Here is a 26751-nt window from a genome sequence, read left to right as displayed (position 1 = left end):
TTGTCTTATTCAAAAGATAAAAAAAAAAGAGAGAGAGAGAAAGGTGAATTAATTTTTTTACTTTTTTCGAAAAAATGACGTAAAATCTGAATTTTGAAACTTCTCTTTTCTTTCCCCTTTTTTATTTGTAAATGAAAAAAACAAAAAACTTTGCTTCGAGCGTCGCTTCCTCCATTAACTCACCCATTCCTACTAACTTGGAAGGTAACCAATGATTTTAGAGAATAAAAAGGTATTTTAATAACACACTACAATAGGTGAATGTAAAAAGGCTGCCAAAATATTAAATGGCTTTATCGGTGAGGAAAATTAATAATTTTGCATTTACAACAGTGGCTAAGCACACCCCTTTTTTTATGTCATAGATCCTGGACAAGGATTAGATAAAATCATTCCCTCCTCTATTTTAGAAAAGGCACAAGGATTAGCTATTTATACAGTATTGAAAGCTGGATTTTTATTTTCAGGACGTGCAGGCAGCGGCTTAGTTATTGCAAGGTATAAGAAGCGTTATTTCAATGAATGAAATTTAATTCGTCTGTGTATCACTAGATTACCAGATGGAGGTACATAAACAGAAAATAGGTAATAAAAAAGCATGTGTAACTTGTATAAAATAGGATGGTCGGCTCCATCCGCAATCGGAACAGGCGGTATAGGTGCAGGTGGACAAATTGGTGCAGAATTGACAGATTTTGTATTGGTCTTGAATACAAAAGAGGCTGTAAAAACATTTAGTCAAATCGGAAACGTCACCTTGGGTGGCAATGTATCAGGTTAACGCGTCTGTCGTCTTTATTCTTTCTCTCATTTACTGACTCCTATTCTAAAAAGTGGCCGCTGGTCCAATTGGTAGAAATGCAGAAGCTTCTGGGTCTGCAAGTTTAAAGCACATTGCAGCTATTTATTCATACAGCAAGACTAGAGGATTGTTTGCAGGTGTGTCACTGGAAGGATCTGTTGTTGTAACGCGTTCAGATGCAAACGAGAAATTTTATGGTAAACGTGTGACAGCAAAAGAATTATTGAACGGAACAGTTTCACCACCTCCAGAGGCAGATGCATTGTATAGAGCCTTGAATGCCAAATTCCATACTTTAGGTACCCAAACCTATGCTCGAAGCTTAGCTGAAAATAATGGAACCTTGAGTCGAAATCAAGCATTCAAAAGTACAAACATTTCGGCTCCAGGCACATTAAGATCTCCTCCTCCTCTTCTTAAACAACAAATGCCTGGATATGGTGCTCCTATGCCACCACCTGGCTATCAAACTCCTCCACAACAACAAGTTACTTACAACCATAATCAATACTACAATAATAATTACGAGAATCCTCCATTGAATCCATCTAATAATTATCAGCAATCATCTGCTAAAAGAGAACCTCCACCTCCACCCCCTACTAGAAAACCTGTAGCACCTATGGTGCCAATAGCAAGAGCACTGTATGCATATCAAGGACAACAGGATGGTGACTTGAGTTTTCAAGAAGGTGAAATTATTACTGTGATTGAAAAGACGAATAGCCAAGATGATTGGTGGACAGGTAGAATAGGCAATAGACAAGGCCTGGTAAGTCAAATGCACATGAAGAGAAATGCAGATGATTTAACTATTCTTTTTTTTTTCTATAGTTTCCTGCAAATTATGTACAATTACAATAAAAAATCTCACCAAAAAAGATGCTGAGTCATGCAAAACAGAATAAAATTGCGGGGTAGAAAAAAAATTGTATAGAGTAAGCAATTTACCCAGGCCATCTAGACTACTTAAAACGTTTATTTTCTTTTTATTTTTTTTCTCATTCTTGTACCTTTTTTTATATGGCAACTCAAAACTTGATTGATCTCAATACCCTTTCTCCTAAATTTAAAGATCTTTATGCAAAAGCAAAAGATTTTGTCGAGGTAATTTTTTGTTTGTAAGGTTGGATTATCAAATTTATGCATATATTTTTTTTCTTTAGAATGACTGTATTCCTGCTGAAAAGACCTTTGAGCTTCAAATGGGCTTAAATGAAGATAGATGGAAAGTAAAGAAGACAAGAGCACTTTTTAATAAACATGTATTCATGTTTTTCCTTTTAGGTTATTCCACCAATTTTAGAAGAATTAAAAGCAAAAGCCAGATCACTTGGGCTTTGGAATCTTTTCTTGGGTCAGGATTATGCTGAGGGTGCTGGTTTGACCAATGTGGAATATGCTTTGATTGCTGAGCTCACTGGTCGTTGTCCAAAGCTTGCGCCTGAAGCAATGAATTGTTCTGCTCCCGACACAGGCAATATGGGTAATGAGAGCAAAGATCCAAAAGTCTTACTTGTACTAAATTGTTTTCTTTTTTCAGAGGTGTTTGCTAAATATGGTACGCCAGCCCAAAAGGAACAATGGTTGAAGCCTTTATTGGATGGCAAGATTCGATCAGCTTTTGCTATGACCGAGCCTCGAGTGGCTTCTTCTGATGCAACCAATATCGAAACCAGCATTCGCCGCGAGGGCAACCAATATGTGATCAATGGACTCAAGTGGTGGATCTCAGGTGCTGGTGATCCACGATGTTCTGTTTATCTTGTCATGGGAAAGACTGATCCTGATAACAAGGAAAAGCATAGTCAACAGAGCTTGGTGATTGTCCCTGCTGGTACGCCTGGTATTACTGTCGTCCGTCCCATGAAGGTCTTTGGCTTTGACGATGCTCCCGAGGGCCATTGTGAAATTATTTTTGAAAATGTGCGTGTACCATTAGAGAATATCATCTTGGGAGAAGGTCGTGGATTTGAAGTCATCCAGGGCCGTTTGGGACCCGGCCGTATTCATCATTGCATGCGCTGCATTGGTATGGCTGAACGCGCGCTTGATCTTATGTTGGCTCGTGTGACGGATGGAACACGTCGTACTTTTGGTAAAGTTCTTGCTGAACATGGCACGATTGTGTCTGATATCGCTACCTCTCGTATCGAAATTGATCAAGTGCGCTACTTGGTCTTGAGTGCTGCTCGCAAGATAGATCAAGCCAAAGCTAAGGGCGCCTTGAAGGAGATTGGCATGGCTAAAATCGCGGCTCCTAACATGTTGTCCAACGTGGTGGATCGCGCTATGCAGGCTCATGGCGCTGCTGGTATATCTCAAGATACCCCCTTGGCCAGCTTCTTTGCTGCTGCGCGTACATTACGTTATGCTGATGGCCCCGATGAGGTTCATCGTAATCAGATTGGAAAAGTTGAATTACGACGCGCTGAAGAAGTGGCTGCCAAAATCAAGGCACAAAAGGAAAAGTCCTCTCGTCTTGCTTCTGCAAAGGCTAAAATCTAAAACTAAAAAAGGAGAGTGTATAAATTGTCAAATAAAAAGTCCTTTTTGGTAGTGAAACATGGAATCATGCTTTTGTTTTATTTTATTATCGGTTTCTAAAAAGAGAGCCTCTTTTTTTTATCGTTGTCAATGGGAAAGAAAGGAAAAGGATATAATGAGAAAAGAGTAGCTCAAACAAAATAGATTGCGACAGATAAAAGTAGTACCACAGACAAAGGAATAGATGAAAGTTGTACAGCACTAGACTTTTCTCTGTTTGGAACAACTTTACGTACTTCTTGAGCAGCCATAGACCTTGCCAAAGTGTATTCTTCTACTGATTTACCTTCAAAGTAAGCGGCCTTAACAACCCCTTGTCCAGGATAGAGAATATCCAAGTGTTGAGGCAGTTGCTCTTCAGGCGCATTTAGTAATTTCCAAGAATAAGATGACTTCATTTCACCCCGAGGACAATTTTTGTTACAGGTATGATAGCAATCATCTGCTGGCCAGGCAGGAGGTGTAGAAGCATTTGGATGATTCCATCCCAAATCTAATTCACAGTCTGTATAAGGTTCAAATTGAGAAGAGCCGTAAAAGTCAATCAGGCCAGCAATCGCCCCTGTCCAAGCAGCATTATAATCTTGAGTCACTTCCGAGTATTCATAATTTGAACGGTCATCATACCATGAATCGTCAACATTAGGTCCACCTTCAACAGCACCATACAAGATAAAGCGCTGTGGAGTCTTGGATTCACTAAAGTCCGTTTCAACTGTATCTTGAGGCGCGCCACGCAAAGGGTAATCAATGTAGGAGTTATATGATGCTTTGTGATAAGGTTTAGCAGGATAATTATCACCGAAACCAACAACCCAGCTATAGCCGTAATCCCCAAGAGCATAGTTAATCTGTTGAACTGCAAAGGTAGTCATGCTTTTGGCTTCAGGTTGATCATAACCAATTAATTTTGCAAATGCCATCATCAAAAATGCTACGTTGCCTGAGTAACCAACTGATCCCCAGTGTTCGATATATGCCAATCCACGTGGAGTATATTTCACGATCTGACTAGGCCCAGGCAGGAATTGATTAAAGTAGTCCATTGAGTTATTATAGAAAGTCTTGTCCTTAGTAATTGCATACAAGAGCACGTGAAGTCCACCGCCCTTTTCGTCCCATGAGTATTCCAACCACGAATCCGTAACAGATGCATACCACTTTTTAGCTTCTTCAAGATAATAGTCATCATTAGTTGCAGCATATAGCCAAGCAGCTCCCCATGCCAATTCATCCTGATAACCTGTAGAAGGATACCAAAAAGTGGCCCATTGAAAGGCGTTTTGATGTGAAGAGACATAGCTTCCTTGATGTTCAACAGCAAATTTATACAATCTTTTTGCATGGTCCACTAGGAGATCAGCATAGGTAGCATTGTGTTTACGCCACACAATAGAGACAGAGGCTAAAGCAGCGGTGTACTCACCAATAATTTCGGAAGATGGGTTATCAGGTGTGATGTAGGTAGCTTTATGAGGAAGTCCGGTAGGTACCCACTGCTCATATTCTTCAGGTGGTCCCCAGTAGTTGAAATCAACGTCCCATCCGATGACTTTTGAAATAGGGCCTAAAGCAGATACACCTAATTGACCTACAATATGTGTATCGTTATAATGTGCATTGACAAGATAATCTAGATTTTAATGCAAAAAAAAAGTTCCGGGTGATAAGTAACAGAAAAATTCTCCTATCAAATCTTTCTTTTGTACCTGCTCCCCATTTGAGTAATTCAAGGCCTTCTGCTAACTCATCTACTGAATTCATAGCATCTTCAAAAACCATGATGTTAAAAGCTAACTGAGTTGTGGCCCATCCTAGAGGTAAACCCCACTTCATTGTGTTTGCTGCTTCATACCAAGCACGAGAGAGATCTTCACCAAAATCCCCTACACATATTTTACATGAATCTGATCTCCAAGCCAACCGTTGATAGGGTAAAACACCCGATTTTTGTGCATGATAGAACAAGTAGCTTTTATGAAGCACTTCAGCGTAATTGTATTTCGGAGTCTTTGGCGCCGTATAGGGTTTGTCAAGTGGCGGCTTAGGTGGAAATTTAAGTGGACTACCTGGAATTGGCTCTGCAGAAAAAACAAAAGGCAATGTCACCACAGCCAATGTAAGCCATGGAGTTATGATTTGCATATTGACGTGTACAGAAAAAAAAAGAAGAGGAAATTATATAAACAAAAAAAGAAAAGCAATATGGCCTTTATTTATACAATATTTAGGAAACAACTTGTTCCAAATTGAAATATTTTTTTTTCCTTTTCATTTTTATAAAAAGAGTAGAATTTTATTTAACAATACATCTTGAAATTTTCATCAAGATTTTGGCAGCCTATTATACAAGTGTCAAAAATTTTTTTTCTGTATTTTTTTTTTAGTTACCTCAATGACTTGTTTTTCTGAACATATATCGTCTGCTTGTTCATAAGAAGCGAATGATGCTAGTGTGTTAGCAGCAGTAGAAACGTCATCATATGGTGATTTATATCTCTTTTTATTATCTAAACTTGGAAGAGGAAGATGATAACCAGGTAAAGAAGAAGGTGGTGGTAGGATATACCTCTGCTTATCTTGTGAATGATCAAATGGTGGTAATGTATCTCGTGATTGAATAGCTTTTGAAGTATTAGTGGATATGATTGATGGCATGACGATGTATGTTTATATGAAAATGAAAAGAGGGTTGAATAATAATAATAATAATAAAAAAATCTCCAAGTTCTTTTTATGAAGAATATCGGTCATTGAAAAAACTACCACGCAGCAAAAAAGAGGGTTTTTTAGGCTAACAAGCGAGGGTTTCGTAGTATTTTTTTTTTTTTTCATGTGACAAAAGCGTCTTTGTTTCATTCAATATATAAAAAAAAAGGAGAGGAATTAAAGATAAATATGGCGAGGAATAGCATATATCATTGTTTTATATCGTAAATATATTGCATTAAGTTAGCAAATGAGTTTACATTCATAAAGTAGTATTATTTGTCTGATTGTTCAAACATGCTTTTGCGTGTCTTTTCTAGCATTTCTTTTGAGAAGCCATGACAATTATTGAGACAAATATGATCTTTTCGTAAGCCTCCACAACGATAACAGCTGCATAATGAACAAGAGTTAAAGATTTTTTTTTCTTTTATTTTATTTATTTACAAAGAGCCACCGCAAACACAAAGCATACTTGTGCATCCATCCTTTTAAAAAGTTGTAAGTTCAAAAAAGAAAACCACAGTTCATTTTGAAAAAATTACAATTTTCTCGACAAACCGTTTACATTTAGGACATCGAGTCCATGCATTATTCTTTACTACTTGAAGTGTCTTGTTAAGCTGCTCTTTTTCATTTATTATTTTCATAACACCTGATAAAATAAACTAAAGGCTATCATAATAAAAGAAAAGAATAGTAGCTTACCTGGATGCCATGTAGATTGGCAAACAGTACAGAAACCTTTTCTACATACTAAACATGAAGCAAATGTGCATTCTTTTAGCAAGTCCTCTTCAACTTCAAAGGACACGCCACAATCTTTGAAGGGGCATGTTACCTATTGCCAAGGGCATTATTCAAGTTTTAACACTTTTTATTCCCTGTCTTTTTATACCTTATTCTTCATAAAGGTGATTTTATAAGCAGCTTCCCACCATTCCTTGATTTCTTCCGGTTTAAAAATAAGTTCCAAATCCTGTTCTGTATGAAACTGCTTCTTACAATCTGGATGAGGACAATTGACTGTATCAAAATTAATCAAGTTGGTGTTTTTCAAAAGACTATTAAAATAATCGCGTAGGCATTGACGACAAGAAGAATGGGTGCAGTCCGGAGTATGATAAGACTCATTTGTATTGAATAAATTTAAGCAAATGATACATTCAAATGTAACACTTGTAGAAGGTTTAGCAGCAACGTACTTGACGGATTTTGCTAAAAGGGGACGTGGCTTAACGGCATAATGGCCCATTTTAGGAAAGGAAAACAAAAGAAAGAGAACCTCCCAGAAGAGAAAATTAGGATGAAGCATATAAAATATAGTTTACATTACTTTTGATAAATTGCTTATTTGATTAATAAAAGAAAGGGATTAAGGCTGCTTTAATGTAAGCTATGAGGATAATTTTCAATTAATTTGGTGGCCAGGAACGATTAAAAGCAAAGATAAAGTACTTGTATATGGTCATTTGTATGTGCAAGAACAAAAGGAAAGGTGAGTCGAAAAAAAAATCTTAATTACATACAAATGCCTGCTTCTTATAATTATTGTAGAGTACCGGGATGGCTTATTAAAAAGTGCTATAAAGGAAATCAGGATTAAAAATGCAAATGACCATAGACAAATAAACAAAACTACTTCATTCAACAACAATGAAACTTGTATTCTACCTCGTGAGTGTGACTATACATGGTATACAGTGTAACTATTAAAGGGAAATTTTATTATAATGACTTACATAAGTGCACGGTGTCTTCAATGTATCCTGATCATCCAAATCAAGCCAAGAGGGATATGAGGAAATCAAAAATATTATTTGGGATCACGGGTAGAAAGAAAAAGAAAGAAGGTGAATATGTAAAGATAGAAGGCGTGTAGTAAACATTAGTTTGAGTTCTGAGGCAACCAATTCAAAAATCGTTTCCGAGAGAAAGTGGATGAAACCAAAGCAATTTGTAGTAACGCAAGTCATCGAGTTCAAAGAGAATTAATCATATTTCAGGTCAACGGAATAAACAAGGAGGAGACAGAGTGAAAGGAACGTGGCTTGCGGGTGAATAACAAATTCGAGAGGAAAGATAAGAAGTTTTTTACAAATAGTAATATTTGTAATTGATTAAGTATATCGAGATTTGGAATGATGTATTTTTTGATAAGATGTTGGTTAGGGTGTTTGAACTATCGTTTTAGTTTACCATCAGGTAGCCAGCTAAACCGCCAATAAATGTACCCGCAACTCTCATTCCGGGACATGGAAATCCAGATAAGGGGATTCTGTTACACAGAGAGCCAACAAAGGAGCGCCTTTGTGAAAAATTATTTTGTAGAAAGCTGCGTTTAAGAGGGCTTGAATGAAGAAAAGCTAGGAGTACCATCTAACCGAGAGCAGTGCTGTTAAAGTATAGTCTTCGATAACTTGTGCTATTGAGATTGACCAGGCTTCGCTTGATGCGTGACAGCAGATGGGAAAGAAGTGTGTCATTAGTAAGGTATAGAGGGCAGAGGAGAAGTTGAGCTTATAGAATATTGACTCATTCTGTCATAACGAAAAGCTTTACCAAATACAGCAAGAGGTTGATAGACGGTCGTGAGGAGCTGCTACAAATCGTATGCATTCACTGCTTTTGAGCGTTTTCAAGCTGAATGATCTAAGTAGACATGAAGATGTTAATGAAAAGTCCGTATCAGATTGTGAGTAAAAATGTGTTTCAAGGAATAGATTGAAGTCTTCGGGTTTAACATCGATAGGCAAAATCTGATTCACTATAGGCAGGTTTTGTAGACATTGTTATTAACAGGTTCTTGTGTGAATGCATCCTCCAGATTTAAATGGAATACTTAGGTAAGAAAAGAAAGCTTGACACGAAATATTAGTAGAGACAGCTGAGTAGGATCAAGACCATCGACAAATGGATGAGAATATTGCTAGTGTAAACTACCTCATGTGATAAAGGATAAAATAATTGGATTATAGCCTATACACCTCTTTCACAACTTTCATACTTTTTCATTTGAATTAAATTAAAATAAGTTATCAGACTTGTAGCGTCTTCCCTGCCATGTCCTTGGAATAAAAGACAGGCGAGATCATCAACTGACAAGAACTACTCTGAGAGATAGTTGATGCCACACTTCACTCAAAAGAAGAGCTACTAACAATCATCGACTAACTTTGGAATTGTATCTCGTTTTGAAAACGTAGAAATGTTATGTACTGCATACAGATCCTGTAGAGTACGGTCACTAAAGAAAAAATCTATTTGCTTACTTTTCCACTCCTTTTATACTTTTTTCGAAATAATTGTTCCGCGGAATAGCGAAAATTTTTTTTCTTATTTTCTCAGTTTTAAACTACAAAACTGATACATTAAGGAGTTTACTGCAAAACAAAAAACATTCATTCCAATGAATTTATAAATATATTCATGTATTTAATAAGCTTTTTAAATTTTATTTAATTGAATGTTAATACATGCTTAGTAGTAAACAGTTGCTTTGCGCAAAGTAAAATGGTAAATTGTGGAGTATTAATTACCATGAATCGCAGTCAATAGAATGCTTTCGACTCAGATCACAATCACCATGGTAACTTGCAAAAGGGATTGCTAAAATATTCTCAAAAATTGTGAAACTAAAAAAATCTATGCTTTCGGGACTTTTTTATTAGATTGTTATAGAGCTTTCTGTTTACTGCTAGAGAAAGGTATATAGAGTAAAATAGAAATATTAATGTATTCGACAATTCCATAAAAAGCACATATGAATTGAGGAGCCATACTACAACTGGGAAATCTAAGTCAAGCAAATCTTGAATAGTTCCAAGACGACCCAAGCATTTCTTGCCCCTTTGTGATACTTTTGGCTAATTTAGTCGAGCAATTAAGCATTCCATCAATAACAATAATTACTATTGTTGGCTGTCCATGATTTCATTGTGATTTTTTTTTATTATAGCTTATTATTGCACAGATATTGAAGTGTTTTAATGTATGTCAAAGTATTATCTAGTAGATTAATATTTATAAGCGGCATGTATGTAACAACATCCTCAACAATGAATAGTAGTCAAACCCTCAAAAAATAAGCTCGGCTATTTCGGCCCAATTTAATCCTCACAATTCATTATGCTAGCAGGATCCAGACTCAATGTTCATTTTTAACTTACAATGGCTACTTTAGTAAGTAGCAGAATAGAAGAGAAGGGCGTTGTATTCTACTCTTAAAAAACTATCTAATTTTAATGATATATAAAGAAAACATGAAAAGGAATTGTGCAAAGCATACTTCAAACTACACGTCAACTGAACCAAGAAATCATTGTACTGCAATTTATTGGAAGCGCGCCAATAATTCCGAAAGTCCTGTTTCTTTTTCTTTCCTTTGTTTGTCTTTTTCTCATAAAGAAAAGTGTAAAATTTAATATTAAAATATCTAACTCTAATGACATTGGAGAGAAGTAAAAATGGATTCCCCTTCTTCTCCAACAAACGGCATTGTCTCTGAAAAAATTAAATTATTCAACAACAAATCCGAAACTGAAGCTTCAGCCATTAAAAGAACACAGCCCCCTACTCTTCCTCCAAAGCCTTCGAATATAAAAGCATTATTAGAATATGATAGCATAACACACACCGCTCCTCCTCCTCCTCCTCCTCCTCCTCCTCCTCCTCCAACGCCGCCAAGGCCTTCAGTAACAAAGACACAAAAACAAACAAACACCAAAAAGTTGTCTGCAGCTAATCTCATTGCAGCACAAAAAGGTGGATCTTCAACGCTCAAAGTCATGTTTGGAAAAGTAGTTGGAAGTGTAAGTGGTAAGTTTACGTGTTAATTTATAATTTGCGATGCATATTAATAAACTATATGTTTAGAACTATGGCCGGTTCAGAATACGAGTATGTCAACAGCTTCAACAACTACAAACTCTATTCATACTAAGATATCTTCTCCTTACAACATGGTCCATTTGACACATGTGGGATTTAATTCACAAACTGGAGAGTTCACAGGCATGCCAAAGGAATGGCATGTATTGCTTCAACAAAGCGGCATTACAAAAAAGGAACAACAACAAAACCCTCAGGTAAGGTATATATAGGATACGTAATTCAAAAATAAGCACGTTCATCTTAACTTCTCTTATGTCTGTTTTATAGGCTGTATTGGATGTATTGGGTTTTTATAAAGAATCAAATCAAGATACGGTTTGGGAAAAGTTTGATAATGTCCATCTCCGCCACTACAACATACCACCGCCATTACCACAGCGTACGAGACCTAGTGAGGCCAACCTAGTAATCCCTTCAAAACTACCACAGCAGCCTCCCCCTATACCAGCTCGTCCAGAAATGAAAAAGAAACCACCGCCTAAGCCACCTATATCCTCTAAACCAAAGCAACTCACAGTACCACAACAACAACTGCGGCAGCAACAACCGCAAACTGATTCTGTTTTTATTGCTTCTTTGCCGGCACCTTTAGATCCTGATCTAGACAAATTTGATCAATCTAGAAAACAAAGACGAGAACAACGCCAGCAAAAGGAAGCAGCAAAGGATGCACAGGTGATTGCAGACCTTAAAGCAATTTGCACTGAGGCAGATCCCACAAAGTTATACAGAAATATGATTAAGATTGGCCAAGGTGCTTCTGGTGGTGTATATACGGCTCAATCTGTAGATACCAATATGTCTGTAGCCATCAAGCAAATGAATTTAGCACAGCAGTTGAGAAAAGATGTGATTATTAATGAAATTTTGGTGATGAGAGAAGCTCAGCACAAGAACATTGTAAACTATATTGATTCGTTTTTGATCACCAATGAGTTGTGGGTAGTCATGGAATATATGGAAGGTGGTTCTTTAACAGATATTGTAACAACCAGCATGATGACAGAGGTTCAGATAGCTACTGTATGTCGTGAAGCATTGAAGGGAATATGTCATTTACATCAATTGGGTATCATCCATCGTGATATCAAGTCAGATAACGTCTTGTTGGGTTTAAATGGTCAAGTCAAACTAAGTAAGTTCGTTTTGAGTATAGACTTGATGCTTTTGACTAAAATTATAAAAAAAGCTGATTTTGGTTTTTGTGCAAGACTGAATAACTCTGAAGCAAGGACAACAATGGTAGGTACACCTTACTGGATGGCGCCTGAGGTAGTAACACGCAAAGAGTACGGACCAAAGATTGATATATGGTCACTTGGTATTATGGCCATTGAAATGATTGAAGGAGAGCCGCCATATTTGCATGAAAATCCTCTAAGAGCGCTTTATCTAATTGCTACCAACGGCACACCTTCGCTGCAACACCCAGATGAATTATCAGATGCCCTCAAAGACTTTTTGAAATTGTGTTTAACGGTAGATGTCAATAACCGACCTGATACTAATGCTTTGCTACAGCATTCTTTCCTTCAGCGTGGAGATGATGTTCAAACACTCATTCCTTTGATAAAAGCAAGCAATGATCTAAAAAAGAAAAATTCATAATACCAGCATACACATGTACTATAATTGAAACAAACACGCACACATATTAATACACATGCACATCATTGTGTTTCTTATACAAACTGTGACTTCATATTTTTTTTATTCAATAGATATTTCTTGCCTTTTAGCAACTAAAAAGGCAGCTCCTTCTTTTGCCTCAATTTCATCTCGCAGCTTCTTTAGATTGGCTTCGGGTATCGGCGTTATTGGTATTTCTCGATAATAATTCTCAATAGAGGAAGTTAATTTATCATTTATTCCCAGTAATACTTCTATTAAATGAAATGGCAATATAAGTATCTTGATAACTTTTTTGTCTCGATTTTTTTTTCTTACCCAACTGAGATGGTTCAGATACATTTGGTATCCTTTGGCACACTGATACTTGTAACTCTTTACATTTATTTAGCAAATTTTCGTCATCCCCTGATTTTGATATATTTTCAAGGACGTCCAAAGCTTCCTGTATCAGCTTAGAATCATCCTCCATCTTTTGTCCCTTTGTTACTGCCTCCAGTCGTTCCTGAAGAGTAAGGCGAGCGGTAGCTTGCGTGGTTGTAATAAGTGAGTTCTTTGTGTCATTTATCACATCTGATTTTTCCTTGGCTTCTTGAGAATTTCTAGTACAAATAGCCAGCATATCATGGTGTATTTGTAACATCTCTTCGTCGTTTGTCTTTAACAAAATAATTAAAAATCTCATTTGATATAATATTTTGCGTTGTTACCGTTATATTAATGTCAATAAATGTAATGCTATGGTTTAATCGAATAGATACAGCAATAGCCATCATACCCGCAATGTCTATAAGAGGATTCTTTGATAAATCTAGTCGACCCAATGATTTATTTTCTGCTAAACTTTCAGCAATGGCGATTACTGCTTCAGTTGTCAGACCTGTATCTGTTAAGCATAGGTCTTTTAAAGAATGATTTACCAAAAGCGCCTGCTTAATGGAAGTAATCTATTGTTTATGTTTACTATCAAGCATAACCAACTTTTTGTAAAGTGTACTTACTCCTTCTAGATTCTGTACACATATTGAAGGATTGTTTCCTAAATCTAACTTCTCTAAGCGCTGGTTGTATTTCTATTTTCAAGTAAAGATGTAAGTTCACTTGAAAAGTTCTCGCTTCTTTGCTTTACTAATGCTTCGCCTATAAGGACGCAACCCTTTACATCCAATTTACATTGCCGAATGGATAAAATACGTAAATTTTGATTTCGTTTCAATGCCTGAGCAATATACTGAATGCCCGTACTCAGATCATTTCCATCTAACTCTAAACTTTCCAAAGATCCACCCAAATTATTTTCATAATCTCTTAGCATAACACCTATAGAGAGCGCGCCTTGATGTCCAATCCTGTTTTGATGCAACATCAAATGCTGTATTTGAGACTTTTTAATGCCAGAAACAAGAATTTCTAGCTGTACAGCTGTACGCAATGTGCATCTATTGAGTATTAATTGAGAAAGTGAGCTTGTTGCAGTAGCTGCAAACAAGTATTGTGTGGCTCTTTTGTCGAATAAATTAAGGGATAGATCAAGTGTTAACAAGTTATGAGACTGTATTGAAGAGAGTTTACGTAAATATGCTGAGGGGAAGATCAATTGTAAATATATGCTTACCCCTTTGACATAAACTGAAATGTATTTAATTCCTGCTATAGTTAATTTGGGATTATTTGCTAAACTAAGGTGTTGAATCTTGTCATTTTCTAATAGACCATGCATCAATACTTTTACAGCCTATTAATACGTATCTGTGAATAATCATTCCCTCTAACATTAACAATGTTACATCATCTTCTAATCCACAATTCGTAAGGTATAGCTCTTTTATACCAAATTCAATACTCATAATATCTGTCAATGGAGAAATAGATTGCTTCGTAATATGTTGACCAGACAAGTCAAGCCGAGTTAAAAAAGTAGCCTGTGGTTGCATCTATTACATAATAAGTTATGTTATTCATCTACCTTTTTATACCTTTTTTTTTATCATTTTAAAAAAGGAAATGTTTCCTTACAATCAATGTGGATACAAAGGCATCAATAGTTGGCTCCTGCTTATTTTTACAAACAAGCTCATAAAGTGATAATAATTGAAGGGAGGTCTTTACATGTACTGGTTCCGTAACCACTTTTTCCAATGTTTCCTCTTCTTTTATCAAGACGTATTCTGTCACTAGATCAGTTTGGACTGGAAACCGAACACGACGAAGCTCTTTAGGTGAAAGTTCATTTACAATGTCCTCGCTACTTTCCTGATCTTTGTTTCTGAAGTTGAACAGATTTGCATCGTTATTGAATTTAGCAAACCAGGAGCTGTTTTGATTATTTACTGATTTTGCAGGCTTTAGAATACTTTTGGACATTTCCTTAAAAAAAAGGTACAGTGAGAACGATAAATTTTGTCACTTTGAGAAAATTGAATGTCCGTAACCGAAAAATAAATGTCCCCAAACCCTGCCCTTACCATCCCAAAAAACAACCTGTCAAGACGTCACGCCATCAGTTGCCTAAATATGCATCGCCGTCTCTGTATGCCTGAAGCAATAGCTGTCCCTATATCTTTCCTTTTGAATATGCTTCCGACACGCACATTTGTTCCCTCTAGTATTGCTTTGTCCTGGACCTGTCGATGGCCCGTTATATGTTCTATCCTCCATGAATTAGATCAACTACAACACTATACAACCATTCCATACAAGAAACCTCATGGCCAAAAACTAATTGAATGGCTGAAACAATTTAACTAACTTCGTATGTCTCTCCCTGCATCCTACTTTCCTTTCTCATTTTTTACCCTTGAACCCGAAGGGGGTTTTTTTTTCTAAACATCAAACCTCCAAACGGATTGATCTGGTCCGGGCGGACACTTATTTGTTTTATTTTTTTAGCGCTCAATTGGACCTTTAATAAAATATAACATTTAAACAAAAATGATTGTCCCTTTATGTCTAGAAATTTTGTCCTTTTGAAATAAGAGAAATGTCACAATAAGTCAAATCAAAACGACCTAAAAATGATATGTATTTTTTGACTTGACTAAAGTTACTTGTGATTAAATGCAAAATGTTCACTTATCAAAGCAAACTTCGAAAAAGGAAAGATGTATTGAGGATTCATTAATATATAATTTTGACATTAATAGATACCTATCCATCACGTTATCATAACACATTTTCTAGCATGCCCTTGCTCACCTGAGACTAATCATCTTGAGCAACACATGGCAAGATTAGCAAAGAGCGGGACCGGTTGCGTAGATCTTTGCTTGTCTTCTGTTGTAGAACGCAAAGAGAAGTGCAGTAGATAATTAGAAATGAAATAAAAAAGGCCAAAGTAAATACTTTTTTGAGAATCTTTTTAGTTTTATTAAAATTAAGATGTTGGAAAAATAATATGAAATGTATGTGGGTATCAGATAATTCACTGCGTCTTATATATTTAAAGAGAAAATGAGAAAGGCGAATTTGTAGGCGAGAGCAAAAATAAGCACTTTCAGATGAATACTGATACTGAAGCATATCCTATCGATTGCAGCACCAATTATGATAAACATTCAGATCATAAACTGGGGATCAATGAGTATATGACCTACAACTGGGTTAAAAAGGACCAGGAAAATCCAGTGTCCAATAATGAGAAAAAGGTAGACTGTTTGGCGATTTTGGACACAATGCATACAAAGTACCTTATTAGACCTTATGACGATAACCAATCTAGTGTACTTGACCAAACCATGTATAATCTGATTAGCAAGTTTACTGGTTTTAGATTTTAAAAAGGCTCATATGCACTTGATTTAGAGGGACAGTCCTATTAATATTGTCCCAAGGTGTGAATATATTTTAAAATGGGTAAATGAGTCAGATACAAGCAATTATGTTTTCATCGATGAAGCCACTTTCTTTATAAATCTTAAGTGATTTGATTCATAGCATATACCAAAAAAAAACTTGAGTTGAGGTAGTCGTACCCAGAAACTAGAGTAATGTCTACAATTTGGAATTGTAACTATCCAACCACATCGATCAACAATACAATTTAATAAGCAAAGGTTAGGTGGCAATGGATTGGTTGTTAACGGTTCCGGAGTTACAGTAATTAATCTATATTAGCTTGTCAAAACTACCGTGTGTATCTTGGATGATCATACGTTTAAAGACCATTGCATTGTAATGGATAATAATCCAATCCATACTTCAGAGGATATCGAACGTTATATCATTAGCTGTAAATGTGGTTGTATACATCTCCCTCCTACTCTCCTGAAATCAATCAGATCGAGTAATTTGACCTGTTGGTAAAATTAAACTCGAGAGAGGAGAGATAATAGCTTTTAGAGAAACGAGACAATTCCCAGTAGAACAGCGTCCTCTTTACTGGTCATTGGAGGCTTTGTCATTATCATACCATATAAGTTTAATAGCTGTTTAGAAAGCTACATTATTATCTATTAAATGAAATGGACTTTACTATGTAAAATGAACCATTTCTCTTACATATTTGTAGAACTGTGAAGTCTAAAGTTAAAACTGACTAATTTGATTTCTTAATATGTGCCAATAATTTTTTGAGAAAAGTATAAACAGGAAAATAAAATAGCAGTGTCCTGAAAGAACTTTTAGAATTAAGTAGTATACTGTACTATTTATAATATATTGCTTTGACTTTATAAATATAATGATATGCAAAGATTAATTATAAAATCCTAAAATATATAGGTATTGTAATAATGTGATGGTTGGGGTCACTGGCCAAACCGTAAAACACATTGATGAGTGCTGTCTTGACTTGTATCGATCATGGTATCCAAACACATTTGAGTTGCCTTATATCTTTCTTCAACGATGTCAGGATACTGAGATTTTTTACAAATACTCCAAAAATATGACTGATTTCAAGGAGGCTTTTGATATTGATCAGAGTAAAAAACGATGGTAAATCTTCTAGCGATTGAGGGAAACGAATATGGGCTATTTCCTTAAAAGTGTAGATACCTTTGGCAGTTACTTGGTTGATATAAAAAGTGATATTGAATCCTAGAAATATTTGAAGTATTAGATTTTTTTTCTTTGTCTTATTGTATTCTTTACCATGAATTTGGAAACCAAGAACACCATCCAACTTGCTGACATCAATAGCATTTTTAGTAAAAATTGCTAAACGGAGCATATCCAGACACAAAAGCTTACTATAACAGCCTTGTTGGGCTTTAGCTTCTCCATAACCTACACTGCTTCCAAATTTTAACTGTGGTTTTTCACTTATCACTGCATCAGGACGAAACTTTGCTTTTTCATTCGGGATAGTGTTAGTCCAACGGAGGTGAACAAGTCGATCCGGGTCGCTGATCAAGCACGATAGCAAAGGGTCAAAGTATGAACTCCATAAATCGCTTTCGCTCATTTTTTTATAGACATTTAAAGGAGAACAGGGGAGCTTCTGAATCCTTGATCTAAGCACCGGAAACAAATTAGTAAAACCATCATTTTTATAAACCTTTCTTTATCTTTGTATTTCTACTTACAAATTGATAACACCTAAAAGAAGTCGCTTTTGGCCATAGTTCAACTGAGAAGCCAGAACAAAAAGATCAAAAATCGCTTGTTCTTTTGTTCTCTTGTTCAAGGTGAGGTTTGTAATGGTCTTGGTGATGGTCATAAAATGCTCCATTGGAAAATCAGGACTGTCATTCATCGTTTCTAATTCAGGTAACCTTGTTAAGTCTTTTAACAAGTCCAAAGAGAATATTTTTCAGCAATCTCACTATGTTGATTTTTGCAGAGGAAAAATATCTGCGTCAAAGACGTCAATTCATGCACATATGATTCAATAGGAAGGCTCTCATGTTTTTGAATAACGTTGCAGACAGCAATCTGGTACTCGTTGAATAAACGACTAATGTTGATATCTTTATATATCTATGGATGGTTTTTCATATCCTCTTCCTTTAAAAAACTTTTCCTGATATCAATTAGATGGTTATGTATATCGGGAAGTGTGAGATTGGTGAGACTTGTTGGCACATTGAGGACGGGCGAGACAACAGAGTCAGCGGGTAAACTAAATGCATTAGAAGCGGGGGTATTGGAATAGGAATAATTGAAGGAATTAGAGGAATTAGAGGAGTATGAGGCTTGGCAGTCTAATGTTTGAGAACTACCACTTGCAACAGTGGATCGTAGAGATTCAATTCGTTGGTCGGTTATATCGCTAACCAACTCTGAAGAACCCAATCCAGCTTTAAGAAGTATGATAGAATCTGATCGTGCATTCCAAAAACGTATATAGTCTGCACTTGAAGTCCAATTTTTATATTCAGTTTGTATTTTATTATTGCGATCATTCTTGGATTTGAAATAATCGTTTATTATTCTTGCATATTGCTGCTGAACCCGATTTCTGTCCAGGCAGTCTCAATATTTAATGAATCCTTTAAAAGTTAAATTTTCAGCACGGTCAATGTACCACTGGGCATCAGCAGGAATCTTTTTCTCCCTTTTATCTTCTGATTTCTTGATTTTCTTCTTTGGAGGCATTATTATTGGTGTAAAAAATACGTGTTTGTCTGGTGCGTAACCCTAGTTATTATTCTGTTCCACTTACACTTTGCGCGGACTTAGGCTTCGCGGATTAAGAAATCAAACTTATGACCCATTGGCTTACGAGCATGGTTATTAACATCTTCAATGGCTCTTTTAAGAATTTTTCTAGTTGAGGATGCTATAGAAGCTCCCTCCCCTCTAGAAGGATTGATCTTGTTAATCCAAAAGAATAAATAAAAATAATATAAAAATGAGCTTACCTGATTATCTCAAGTCCTTCTAAGTCGCCAAATATGAATGTTATACCAACTCTCCAAGTGGTCTTTCATCAAGCTATTGTTTTCATATTCCCTTACTAGTGTGTATACATAATGCTTTATCCAATCTAAATCGAAGTGTTTTTCACGATCATCACATTTCTCCCAGCTTTGTTTTTCATTAAGTATTTTTCTAATATAGGCAGTTGATTGGCAGTTGAATTTATTCAAATATTGTTTAATATCGTCAGGTATCTCTTTGGGTTTGGGGCTCTTGTATGCTTTGATTTCCTCAGTTCCTTCTTCTGTGAATACACCATTTTTAATATATGATTCAGAATCACCGACATCAAAAATTAGTGATTGAGAAGAATGATCACCAACTTGTAACTTTCCAAAAGCATACAAACTGTCCTCCACTATTTTTCCGGGTAGAAAGAATCCACTTGTCATTATTTTTTGAGTCTCTAAAACATTCCTCAACTTCAGTTCTCGGTTTTGCAGGTATTAAAAAAGTTGTTAAAAAAAATACTATACTACTACTTCGTTTCAATACTTACTATGAATCTCATCAAGCTAGTTTCTGAGTTCAATTGTTATATCGAAATGAGGTGTACAGCTTAGACAACCAAAGTTTCCTGTTACATTTTGCTATTAATGGAAAAAGAGTGTTAGGGAAAAAAGTGCGAACAAAGTTGTTTAATTACAAGTACTTAGAGCAAACCCAACGATCCCGATTAAATTAACTAATACCCCAAAATCAAAAATGTTGTCACCCAACGGACCCTATTAACGGCCCTATTAAAGTTAACAGGAGTTATCAGACCTATTGTGAGATTGGAGTTTGTAAGGTTTTTATAATATAAAGTAGGCTTGTTATAAAGGGTTTTTGACTTGAAACTAAGGCTTTGAAAAGTGTTTGATTCCCAAAATAGTAGTGGATTGAATATAAGTTCACTTGTAATAAGTGACCACCATAACTTGTTAAGTAGATCAAACTGTTTTGAGTAAAGTAAATAAAAAGGTAAAATAAAAGGGATTACAATGAAGTGTATATGCTTCAAGGGACTTCTTAAGTAATATAAAAGAAAAACAAAGAAGTTTACTTTGCTATTTATTATTTATACGTATTTGTTTGTATTTTTATGGATTTGAACCAGTTAGACAGAGAAAAGCCAAAGGCTGCCAAGGTTTGCTGCATTGCGTTACACTATTATCTTTCGTGTAATGCTATATGTAGATCATCTTAATAATGGATCTTTAACCTTTCTCGCTTATATGTCGCCTCAGAATGCATTCAGTTAAGTTCTCTATACATTGAGCATGCAATAAATTGATGGATGATTGAGTTTTTAGTTTAAATAAAGCTGAATTTTACTATGATAAGCATTACAAAACAACTTCAACTACATCGCTGAATTTTCTGGCATACGAAAATATTCATCAACGCAGTTGGCAGAGTAGTCATGGGTTTTGAAGTGCACAGAGTGATATCCGTATTCATAAGCTACCTGGTGGGTGGCACCTGCCATTTTTTGGTAAGGTAAAAATCTAGCTTTGCTAGTAGTTTTGTACTTATACTGAAGAAAGCGGTAATCCTTAAGTTAAATAACTTTAATAATACCAATAAATACGCTTCGGCGCATTCTGAAGCGGCAGCAAAAAGTTTTTTTTTGTCGTAGGTTGATGATTACAAGAAGTCATCTGCAATGAGACAAAGATGATCCCGATGCGATATCGGTTGACAACTTTATGACCAGAAAGTGACCTGACATAGTGGATTTCTTCGTCATATTCAAGACTAAAGTCTTTCAAAGCAAGAAGATACTAATTTGCTACGTTTTGGAACTGTTTAAATTTGCTGAATCGTTCTGCTATAGCTACATAAACATCGTCAATTTTAAAAAATATAGTAGAAATTTTAATAGGGTCCGAGTTAAAAGGGACCATAAAGTGACATCCTCACAAATGTATTAAATATTTAGCTCCAGTCTATTAAAGTTAATCTAATACTCCTCTACCGTTGGGTTTGCTCTAAGAAAGTACGTTGTACCTTATATTCAATAAAATTAATAATTGGTACAAGAGAACCTATTGTTGTGCATTATATTGTCTAACAATTTATAAATACTAACTATAAACAACTCGGCGTTATACCGCAAAACTTGCTCTTAGTAATATTTGTGTACAAAAGGAATGGATACGCATTTATCTTGCTTGCCAGATTCCTTAAAAATGTTAGCCAGGATAACTGTCTAAATTACATGTTCCCTTTTAGTCACTTCAGTTCATTAAGCCTTAAGAAGTGCTTGGATAATAATGAACCTATTACAAATAATTTTGTGGGATATGTCCATATTGAAACTTCTAATTTAAATATTCTTGAATACAGACGGCGAGAATCAAGAAAGCAAATTGATTAGAAAAGCTTGTGTGAACAATTACTTGTTAATATCCATTCATAATATATATTCTAATATATAAAGACAGTCAACATTCTCTTTGCATCCAATTTTTAAAAGTTTAAAAGCTTTTGGAGGCATGAATTCGCAAGTAAGCAGGATGATGTTTGTATTATATAGTAAGTATTAAAAGCTATACTATATATTCAAAACAAATAAAAGATAAAAAGTGGAAAGCGGCTGGAATTGCAAAGGCTTTACGTGAAGACTGTTGACCTCAATCTAACTCACCGTTAAGAAAAAAATAAAAAAAAGCAGGTCTTATTTTCTTTAAACATAGTCTTTTATTTAAGGTCCAATTGAACGCAAAAATATTATAATAAAAATCCGCCCGGACCAGATCAATCCTGCACATCTTATTTTAGAGTTTTGAAATCCTTCATCCATTTTTTACTGAACTTCTGCCGCTCACATTCAATAAAAACTCAGCTACTAAATCTCCTTTTCTACCTATTCAGATGACAGTTTTTTGGGCGTAATGCTAGCGCCAATTGTATTAGATCCAAATGATATTTTAATAAATTTCAATAACAATCTTCTATCAATACAAAAGCATAATCAATGAGCTAGTGGGTTTTTAGAATATGATGTTTAAACAGCGAACTTTAAACTATTGATTGTATTGAATTTAGTAGAGAAGATATTTAAATTTCTCCCTTTTTCAAAAAAAAAAAGGTTTATTATGTAGCCTTAGACATGACTGTTTTACTCAAGTTTGACACATTTTCTGACCAAGCAGCTAATGCTTCATATTTACGTGCATCGGTGGATCTTCTTTCAAGTTCAAGGCGACGATTAACTTGATCAATCTTGCCTAGTATCCTTTCATCCAGAATAAGACCAACTAACAATTCCTCGACTTCGTCCTCTGGTACATTTAGTTGCTGTAATTTTAGAAAAAACAGTTGATCAACCCATGCCTTTATTTGTAAATTAAAAAAGCTTACCTTTGAAATAAAGCTGATATCGATACGAGTATAAGGCTTAATCAATTTAATAAGTACTTGGGTTCGAATGTTCTTCAATACATCATCAATATAAGTTCGAATAAAGGAATCTCCCATAATGGCATTGTGATTTGCTAAAATATTGATTAATAGAGTACTGAATTTAAAATTTCATTTACCTTTTAAGATTTTTTCAAATTCAGTAATGTCTTTTCTTTGAAAAGCATTAACTAAGTTTGTCATAGCTTCAATTTCTTTATCATTTTTGTAACTACACACATATTTCTATTAGTCAATTCTCCTTTTTTAATCAATTATATAATTTACGGCTTAGTTTCTTGTGAATCAAAAGGATTGATTTGTGATTCAGTGAGCATATTTGCCAGTACAAGATATTTTAACACTTGAATACGTTGGGTGCTACCGGCTTCGTCATAGTTTTTAAAGGATTCAAAAAAATCTGTTTGAGCATCTTCCCATTGCTCTACATCAAGGAAATAAGTTTTTTTTTTGTTGCAGCATTTGTCACTTACTCTCGTTCATATGCATTTTGCCACCACATTCTCTAATAACGCCCATGATTCGAGGATGTGGGATGGCCGACTTAACTGATAGGCATTGCTGATATAATTCTTTTAATTTCTTATTGTTCTTTGTTTCCGTATACATTTGGATTTCTAATGCTAGTACTTCTAAAAGATGCGTTCCTTTTCTTTGATCATCTGTTCCGTCATCTTTTTGACATACAGAGTGCAGTTGTTTTAATATCTTATTCAATCTTCCGTATTCCTTTCTATCTAGCCATAACTTTGCTAATTTCAAGTTGGTTTTCACCCATAGTCTTTCATTTTTTGTTTCAGACATCGCGTTCAAAGTTGTTTCATAGAACTTCTCCATAAAAGATGTATTGTCTGTTGAGGATACATAGTCCAGTATATTGTTGATACTTTTTTCGCTGTAGTTTCTTGATACGGCTGATTTAATATAAGTCAATAATTGACAGTAATACTTTAATGTCTATGACAAAGCAAAATTAAATGAGAGGGTGTTTTTCTGTAAGGCTTGATTGTTATCCTAAATACGTACCTCATCCAATCTATTCAACTGAAAGGATACTTTAATCATTTGCTTTAAAGCTTTGAATCCCCTAAATTTTATTTGTTTATTTGCTTAAAATACTTATGCGCATAATTTTATACCAGTCGCCTTTTTCTTCTTCAGTGTCTACTACGCTTTGAAATTCTACCAAGGCCTCTTGTGGGTCATCTTCTTTTCTTGCTATGCGTGTACGATATAAAATATATGTTACATTTTTTTGTTTTGATATATTATCTGCTTACCTTTGGCGTTGTAGTATTTATTTTCTAAATCAACGTCAGGTTCGTCTTGATCTTCGTCGTCTTCATATTCAAAATCATATTCCTATGAATATGTATTAAAGAACTATAAGCGATATTATGTTACTTCAGAGGTTTACCTCTTCATCTTCAAGCATAAAATCGTCGTCGTCGCTCATTTTTCAAATTAAAAGTAAAGAAGAAAAGTAATAGAAAAAGAAACCATCAAATTCACGTCACTTAAATTCAAAAATTTATTTTTCTTGTCTATTGAGTTACATTACTGACCCACTTCTTCATTATTTATATTCATTAAGCCTAAAATGGTATCTTCAACAATAGATAATAACGAGGATACAAAAAGCACAAGCTCGACATTAGTTAATGGAGAAGAACTGGCAAGAAATAGCCACGATATTCAAGCAAGGCATGGTTTTGACCAAGAATTATATGAAGAGGATATTATTCGTTTCCTGTATTATTCAGAAAAACGCCACGAGATAAATGGAAAATCAGATTCACAAACAAAAAGCATTTTAAAAGATTGGGTAAATTTTTACATTATAATATATGTTATGCTTATGTATATTTATAGCGTCTAAGGGAGAGAATAAAAACAGTATCAGGTATTTAAATGAGTTAAAGACAAGAGAAAACAAGGTAGAATTGTATCTAAACTTTAGCAAAATAGGTCTTTTAGTAGTCTGCCTCAACATTGGCACAGATCCACCAGATACTGTTAAAACTAATCCCTGTGCTAAGCTTGAATGTTGGATAGATCCTTTCTTACTTGTACCATCAAAATCACTAGAAGCCATTGGCAAAAATTTACACAATCAGTACGAAACAATTAATGGACGTACGCGATTTAAACTATCCCTAGATCCTTCTGTAGAGGAAACTAAAAAGATCTGCTGTCAAATGAGACGAAGCGCTAAAGAAGAACGAATCTTATTTCATTACAACGGTCATGGTGTACCTAAACCAACAACAAGTGGTGAAATTTGGGTTTTTAACCGTAATTATACTCAATATATTCCTGTTTCCCTTTTTGATTTACAATCTTGGCTGGGTTCACCTGTCATTTATGTCTGGGATTGTTCAGCAGCCGGTAATATTATCAATGCTTTTAATAGATTTGCTGAGCAACGAGATTCAGAAGCGATACGACTAACACAGGAACAACAACATCCAACAGTTCCTTGGAAGGATTCTATTCAGTTAGCTGCCTGTGGGCCAACAGAAACACTCCCCATGAATCCTGATTTACCAGCTGACGTTTTTACAGCCTGTCTAACAACTCCTATTGAGATGTCACTGAGATGGGTTGTCATGCGAAATCCGCTGCTGACATCGAACATCACAATGGAGATGGTCTTACAATTACCCGGCCGTGCCACAGAAAGACGTACGCCATTGGGTGAACTGAACTGGATTTTTACAGCAGTGACAGATACCATTGCTTGGTGTGTGCTACAGGATCAACCCGAGCTATTCAAAAGATTATTTAGACAAGATTTGATGGTAGCTTCCATGTTCAGAAATTATCTGTTGGCTGAACGTATCATGCGGTCATATCAATGTACACCAATGTCGACTCCACAATTACCTGAGACTCACGATCATCCTATGTGGCAGGCATGGGACCTTGCTGTTGATATGTGCTTATTTCAATTACCTGCTCTGAAAGCAGCAGAATCAGGTGGACCGGCTTACGAATATCAATCAAGCACTTTCTTCTCAGAACAACTGACCGCATTTGAAGTTTGGCTAGCTGAGGGTGCTGTAAATCCTAAAATCCCTGAGCAATTACCAATTGTACTTCAAGTTCTACTCAGTCAAGTACATCGTCTGCGTGCTCTCATATTGCTTAGTCGATTTCTGGATTTAGGACCATGGGCAGTGAATGCAGCTCTTTCGGTGGGTATCTTTCCTTATGTTCTGAAGTTATTACAAAGTCCTGCTGCTGAATTAAAACCGGTCTTGGTCTTCATCTGGGCCCGTATCTTGGCTGTAGACCGTTCCTGTCAAAACGATTTGCTCAAGGACCACGGTTACGCGTACTTTATCAATATTCTTACCCCCAACAACGCTATGCTTAGTATACCACACGTTTCAGAGCACCGGGCCATGAGTGCGTTTATCCTATCTGTATTTTGTATTGATTTTAGAGCAGGACAGCAGGCTTGTCTAAGAAGCAATGTGATATCAGCCTGTCTGGCTCATGTTGATGATCCTGATCCGCTTCTGCGACAGTGGGTCTGTTTGTGTTTGGCTCAAGTGTGGATGAATAACAGTGAAGCTAAATCAATTGCCATTGCGGAAAACGGGCATGAAAAGCTGACTACGTTACTAACTGATAATGTGCCTGAAGTGCGAGCCTCTGCTATGTATGCACTTAGTACTTTCTTATCAGACCCTAACAAGTCAGAGCAAATCATCAACATTGAACATAATATTGCTATCTCTGCTCTTTGCGTCATGTCTGATGGCTCTCCTATGGTACGCCGTGGATTAGTTAATGCGTTATCTCATATTGTGCATCAAGCAGGGTCCTCCAAGTTTTTAGAAGCTGCTAGCCAGACAATTGAGGAAGATCACATGAATGATAAAGTATTGAGAGAA

General features: G+C 35.6%; 10 protein-coding genes across 10 annotated transcripts; 3 read left to right on the top strand and 7 right to left on the bottom strand.

The window, feature by feature from the left end:
- Positions 1-131: 131 nt before the first annotated feature.
- Positions 132-1666, top strand: RO3G_08407 (uncharacterized protein; the record flags this gene model as incomplete). Its single annotated transcript, XM_067662997.1, has 5 exons — positions 132-204; positions 366-498; positions 621-724; positions 835-1574; positions 1637-1666. 5 exons carry the CDS (start codon positions 132-134, stop codon positions 1664-1666), a joined length of 1080 nt encoding a protein of 359 aa, XP_067519098.1.
- Positions 1667-1825: 159 nt separating this feature from the next.
- RO3G_08406 (uncharacterized protein) lies at positions 1826-3310 on the top strand (the record flags this gene model as incomplete). Its single annotated transcript, XM_067662996.1, has 3 exons — positions 1826-1909; positions 1969-2034; positions 2090-3310. 3 exons carry the CDS (start codon positions 1826-1828, stop codon positions 3308-3310), a joined length of 1371 nt encoding a protein of 456 aa, XP_067519097.1.
- Positions 3311-3480: 170 nt separating this feature from the next.
- Positions 3481-4395, bottom strand: RO3G_08405 (uncharacterized protein; the record flags this gene model as incomplete). Its single annotated transcript, XM_067662995.1, has 1 exon — positions 3481-4395. The coding sequence occupies one exon, from the start codon at positions 4393-4395 to the stop codon at positions 3481-3483; it is 915 nt and encodes a 304-aa protein (XP_067519096.1).
- Positions 4396-5645: 1250 nt separating this feature from the next.
- Positions 5646-6007, bottom strand: RO3G_08404 (uncharacterized protein; the record flags this gene model as incomplete). Its single annotated transcript, XM_067662994.1, has 2 exons — positions 5646-5690; positions 5741-6007. The coding sequence occupies 2 exons, from the start codon at positions 6005-6007 to the stop codon at positions 5646-5648; spliced, it is 312 nt and encodes a 103-aa protein (XP_067519095.1).
- A 367-nt stretch (positions 6008-6374) lies between these two features.
- On the bottom strand, positions 6375-7313 carry RO3G_08403 (uncharacterized protein; the record flags this gene model as incomplete). The annotated part of the gene is made up of 5 exons (XM_067662993.1): positions 6375-6451; positions 6627-6726; positions 6767-6814; positions 6957-7122; positions 7264-7313. 5 exons carry the CDS (start codon positions 7311-7313, stop codon positions 6375-6377), a joined length of 441 nt encoding a protein of 146 aa, XP_067519094.1.
- A 3211-nt stretch (positions 7314-10524) lies between these two features.
- RO3G_08402 (uncharacterized protein) lies at positions 10525-12559 on the top strand (the record flags this gene model as incomplete). Its single annotated transcript, XM_067662992.1, has 4 exons — positions 10525-10876; positions 10934-11145; positions 11219-12086; positions 12141-12559. The coding sequence occupies 4 exons, from the start codon at positions 10525-10527 to the stop codon at positions 12557-12559; spliced, it is 1851 nt and encodes a 616-aa protein (XP_067519093.1).
- A 1409-nt stretch (positions 12560-13968) lies between these two features.
- RO3G_08401 (uncharacterized protein) lies at positions 13969-14944 on the bottom strand (the record flags this gene model as incomplete). Its single annotated transcript, XM_067662991.1, has 4 exons — positions 13969-14019; positions 14196-14315; positions 14368-14514; positions 14597-14944. 4 exons carry the CDS (start codon positions 14942-14944, stop codon positions 13969-13971), a joined length of 666 nt encoding a protein of 221 aa, XP_067519092.1.
- A 2434-nt stretch (positions 14945-17378) lies between these two features.
- RO3G_08400 (uncharacterized protein) lies at positions 17379-18239 on the bottom strand (the record flags this gene model as incomplete). The annotated part of the gene is made up of 3 exons (XM_067662990.1): positions 17379-17617; positions 17672-17925; positions 18106-18239. The coding sequence occupies 3 exons, from the start codon at positions 18237-18239 to the stop codon at positions 17379-17381; spliced, it is 627 nt and encodes a 208-aa protein (XP_067519091.1).
- A 958-nt stretch (positions 18240-19197) lies between these two features.
- RO3G_08399 (uncharacterized protein) lies at positions 19198-19833 on the bottom strand (the record flags this gene model as incomplete). Its single annotated transcript, XM_067662989.1, has 3 exons — positions 19198-19288; positions 19384-19445; positions 19480-19833. 3 exons carry the CDS (start codon positions 19831-19833, stop codon positions 19198-19200), a joined length of 507 nt encoding a protein of 168 aa, XP_067519090.1.
- A 2689-nt stretch (positions 19834-22522) lies between these two features.
- RO3G_08398 (uncharacterized protein) lies at positions 22523-24305 on the bottom strand (the record flags this gene model as incomplete). Its single annotated transcript, XM_067662988.1, has 9 exons — positions 22523-22726; positions 22790-22923; positions 22969-23060; positions 23117-23273; positions 23323-23806; positions 23876-23936; positions 23989-24067; positions 24130-24211; positions 24267-24305. The coding sequence occupies 9 exons, from the start codon at positions 24303-24305 to the stop codon at positions 22523-22525; spliced, it is 1332 nt and encodes a 443-aa protein (XP_067519089.1).
- Between the last annotated feature and the right edge of the window lie 2446 nt (positions 24306-26751).

Source organism: Rhizopus delemar, genomic scaffold (assembly GCF_000149305.1).
Source record: "Rhizopus delemar RA 99-880 supercont3.6 genomic scaffold, whole genome shotgun sequence".
NCBI lineage: Eukaryota > Fungi > Mucoromycota > Mucoromycetes > Mucorales > Rhizopodaceae > Rhizopus > Rhizopus delemar.
This window is presented reverse-complemented; position numbering and strand designations above follow the sequence as displayed.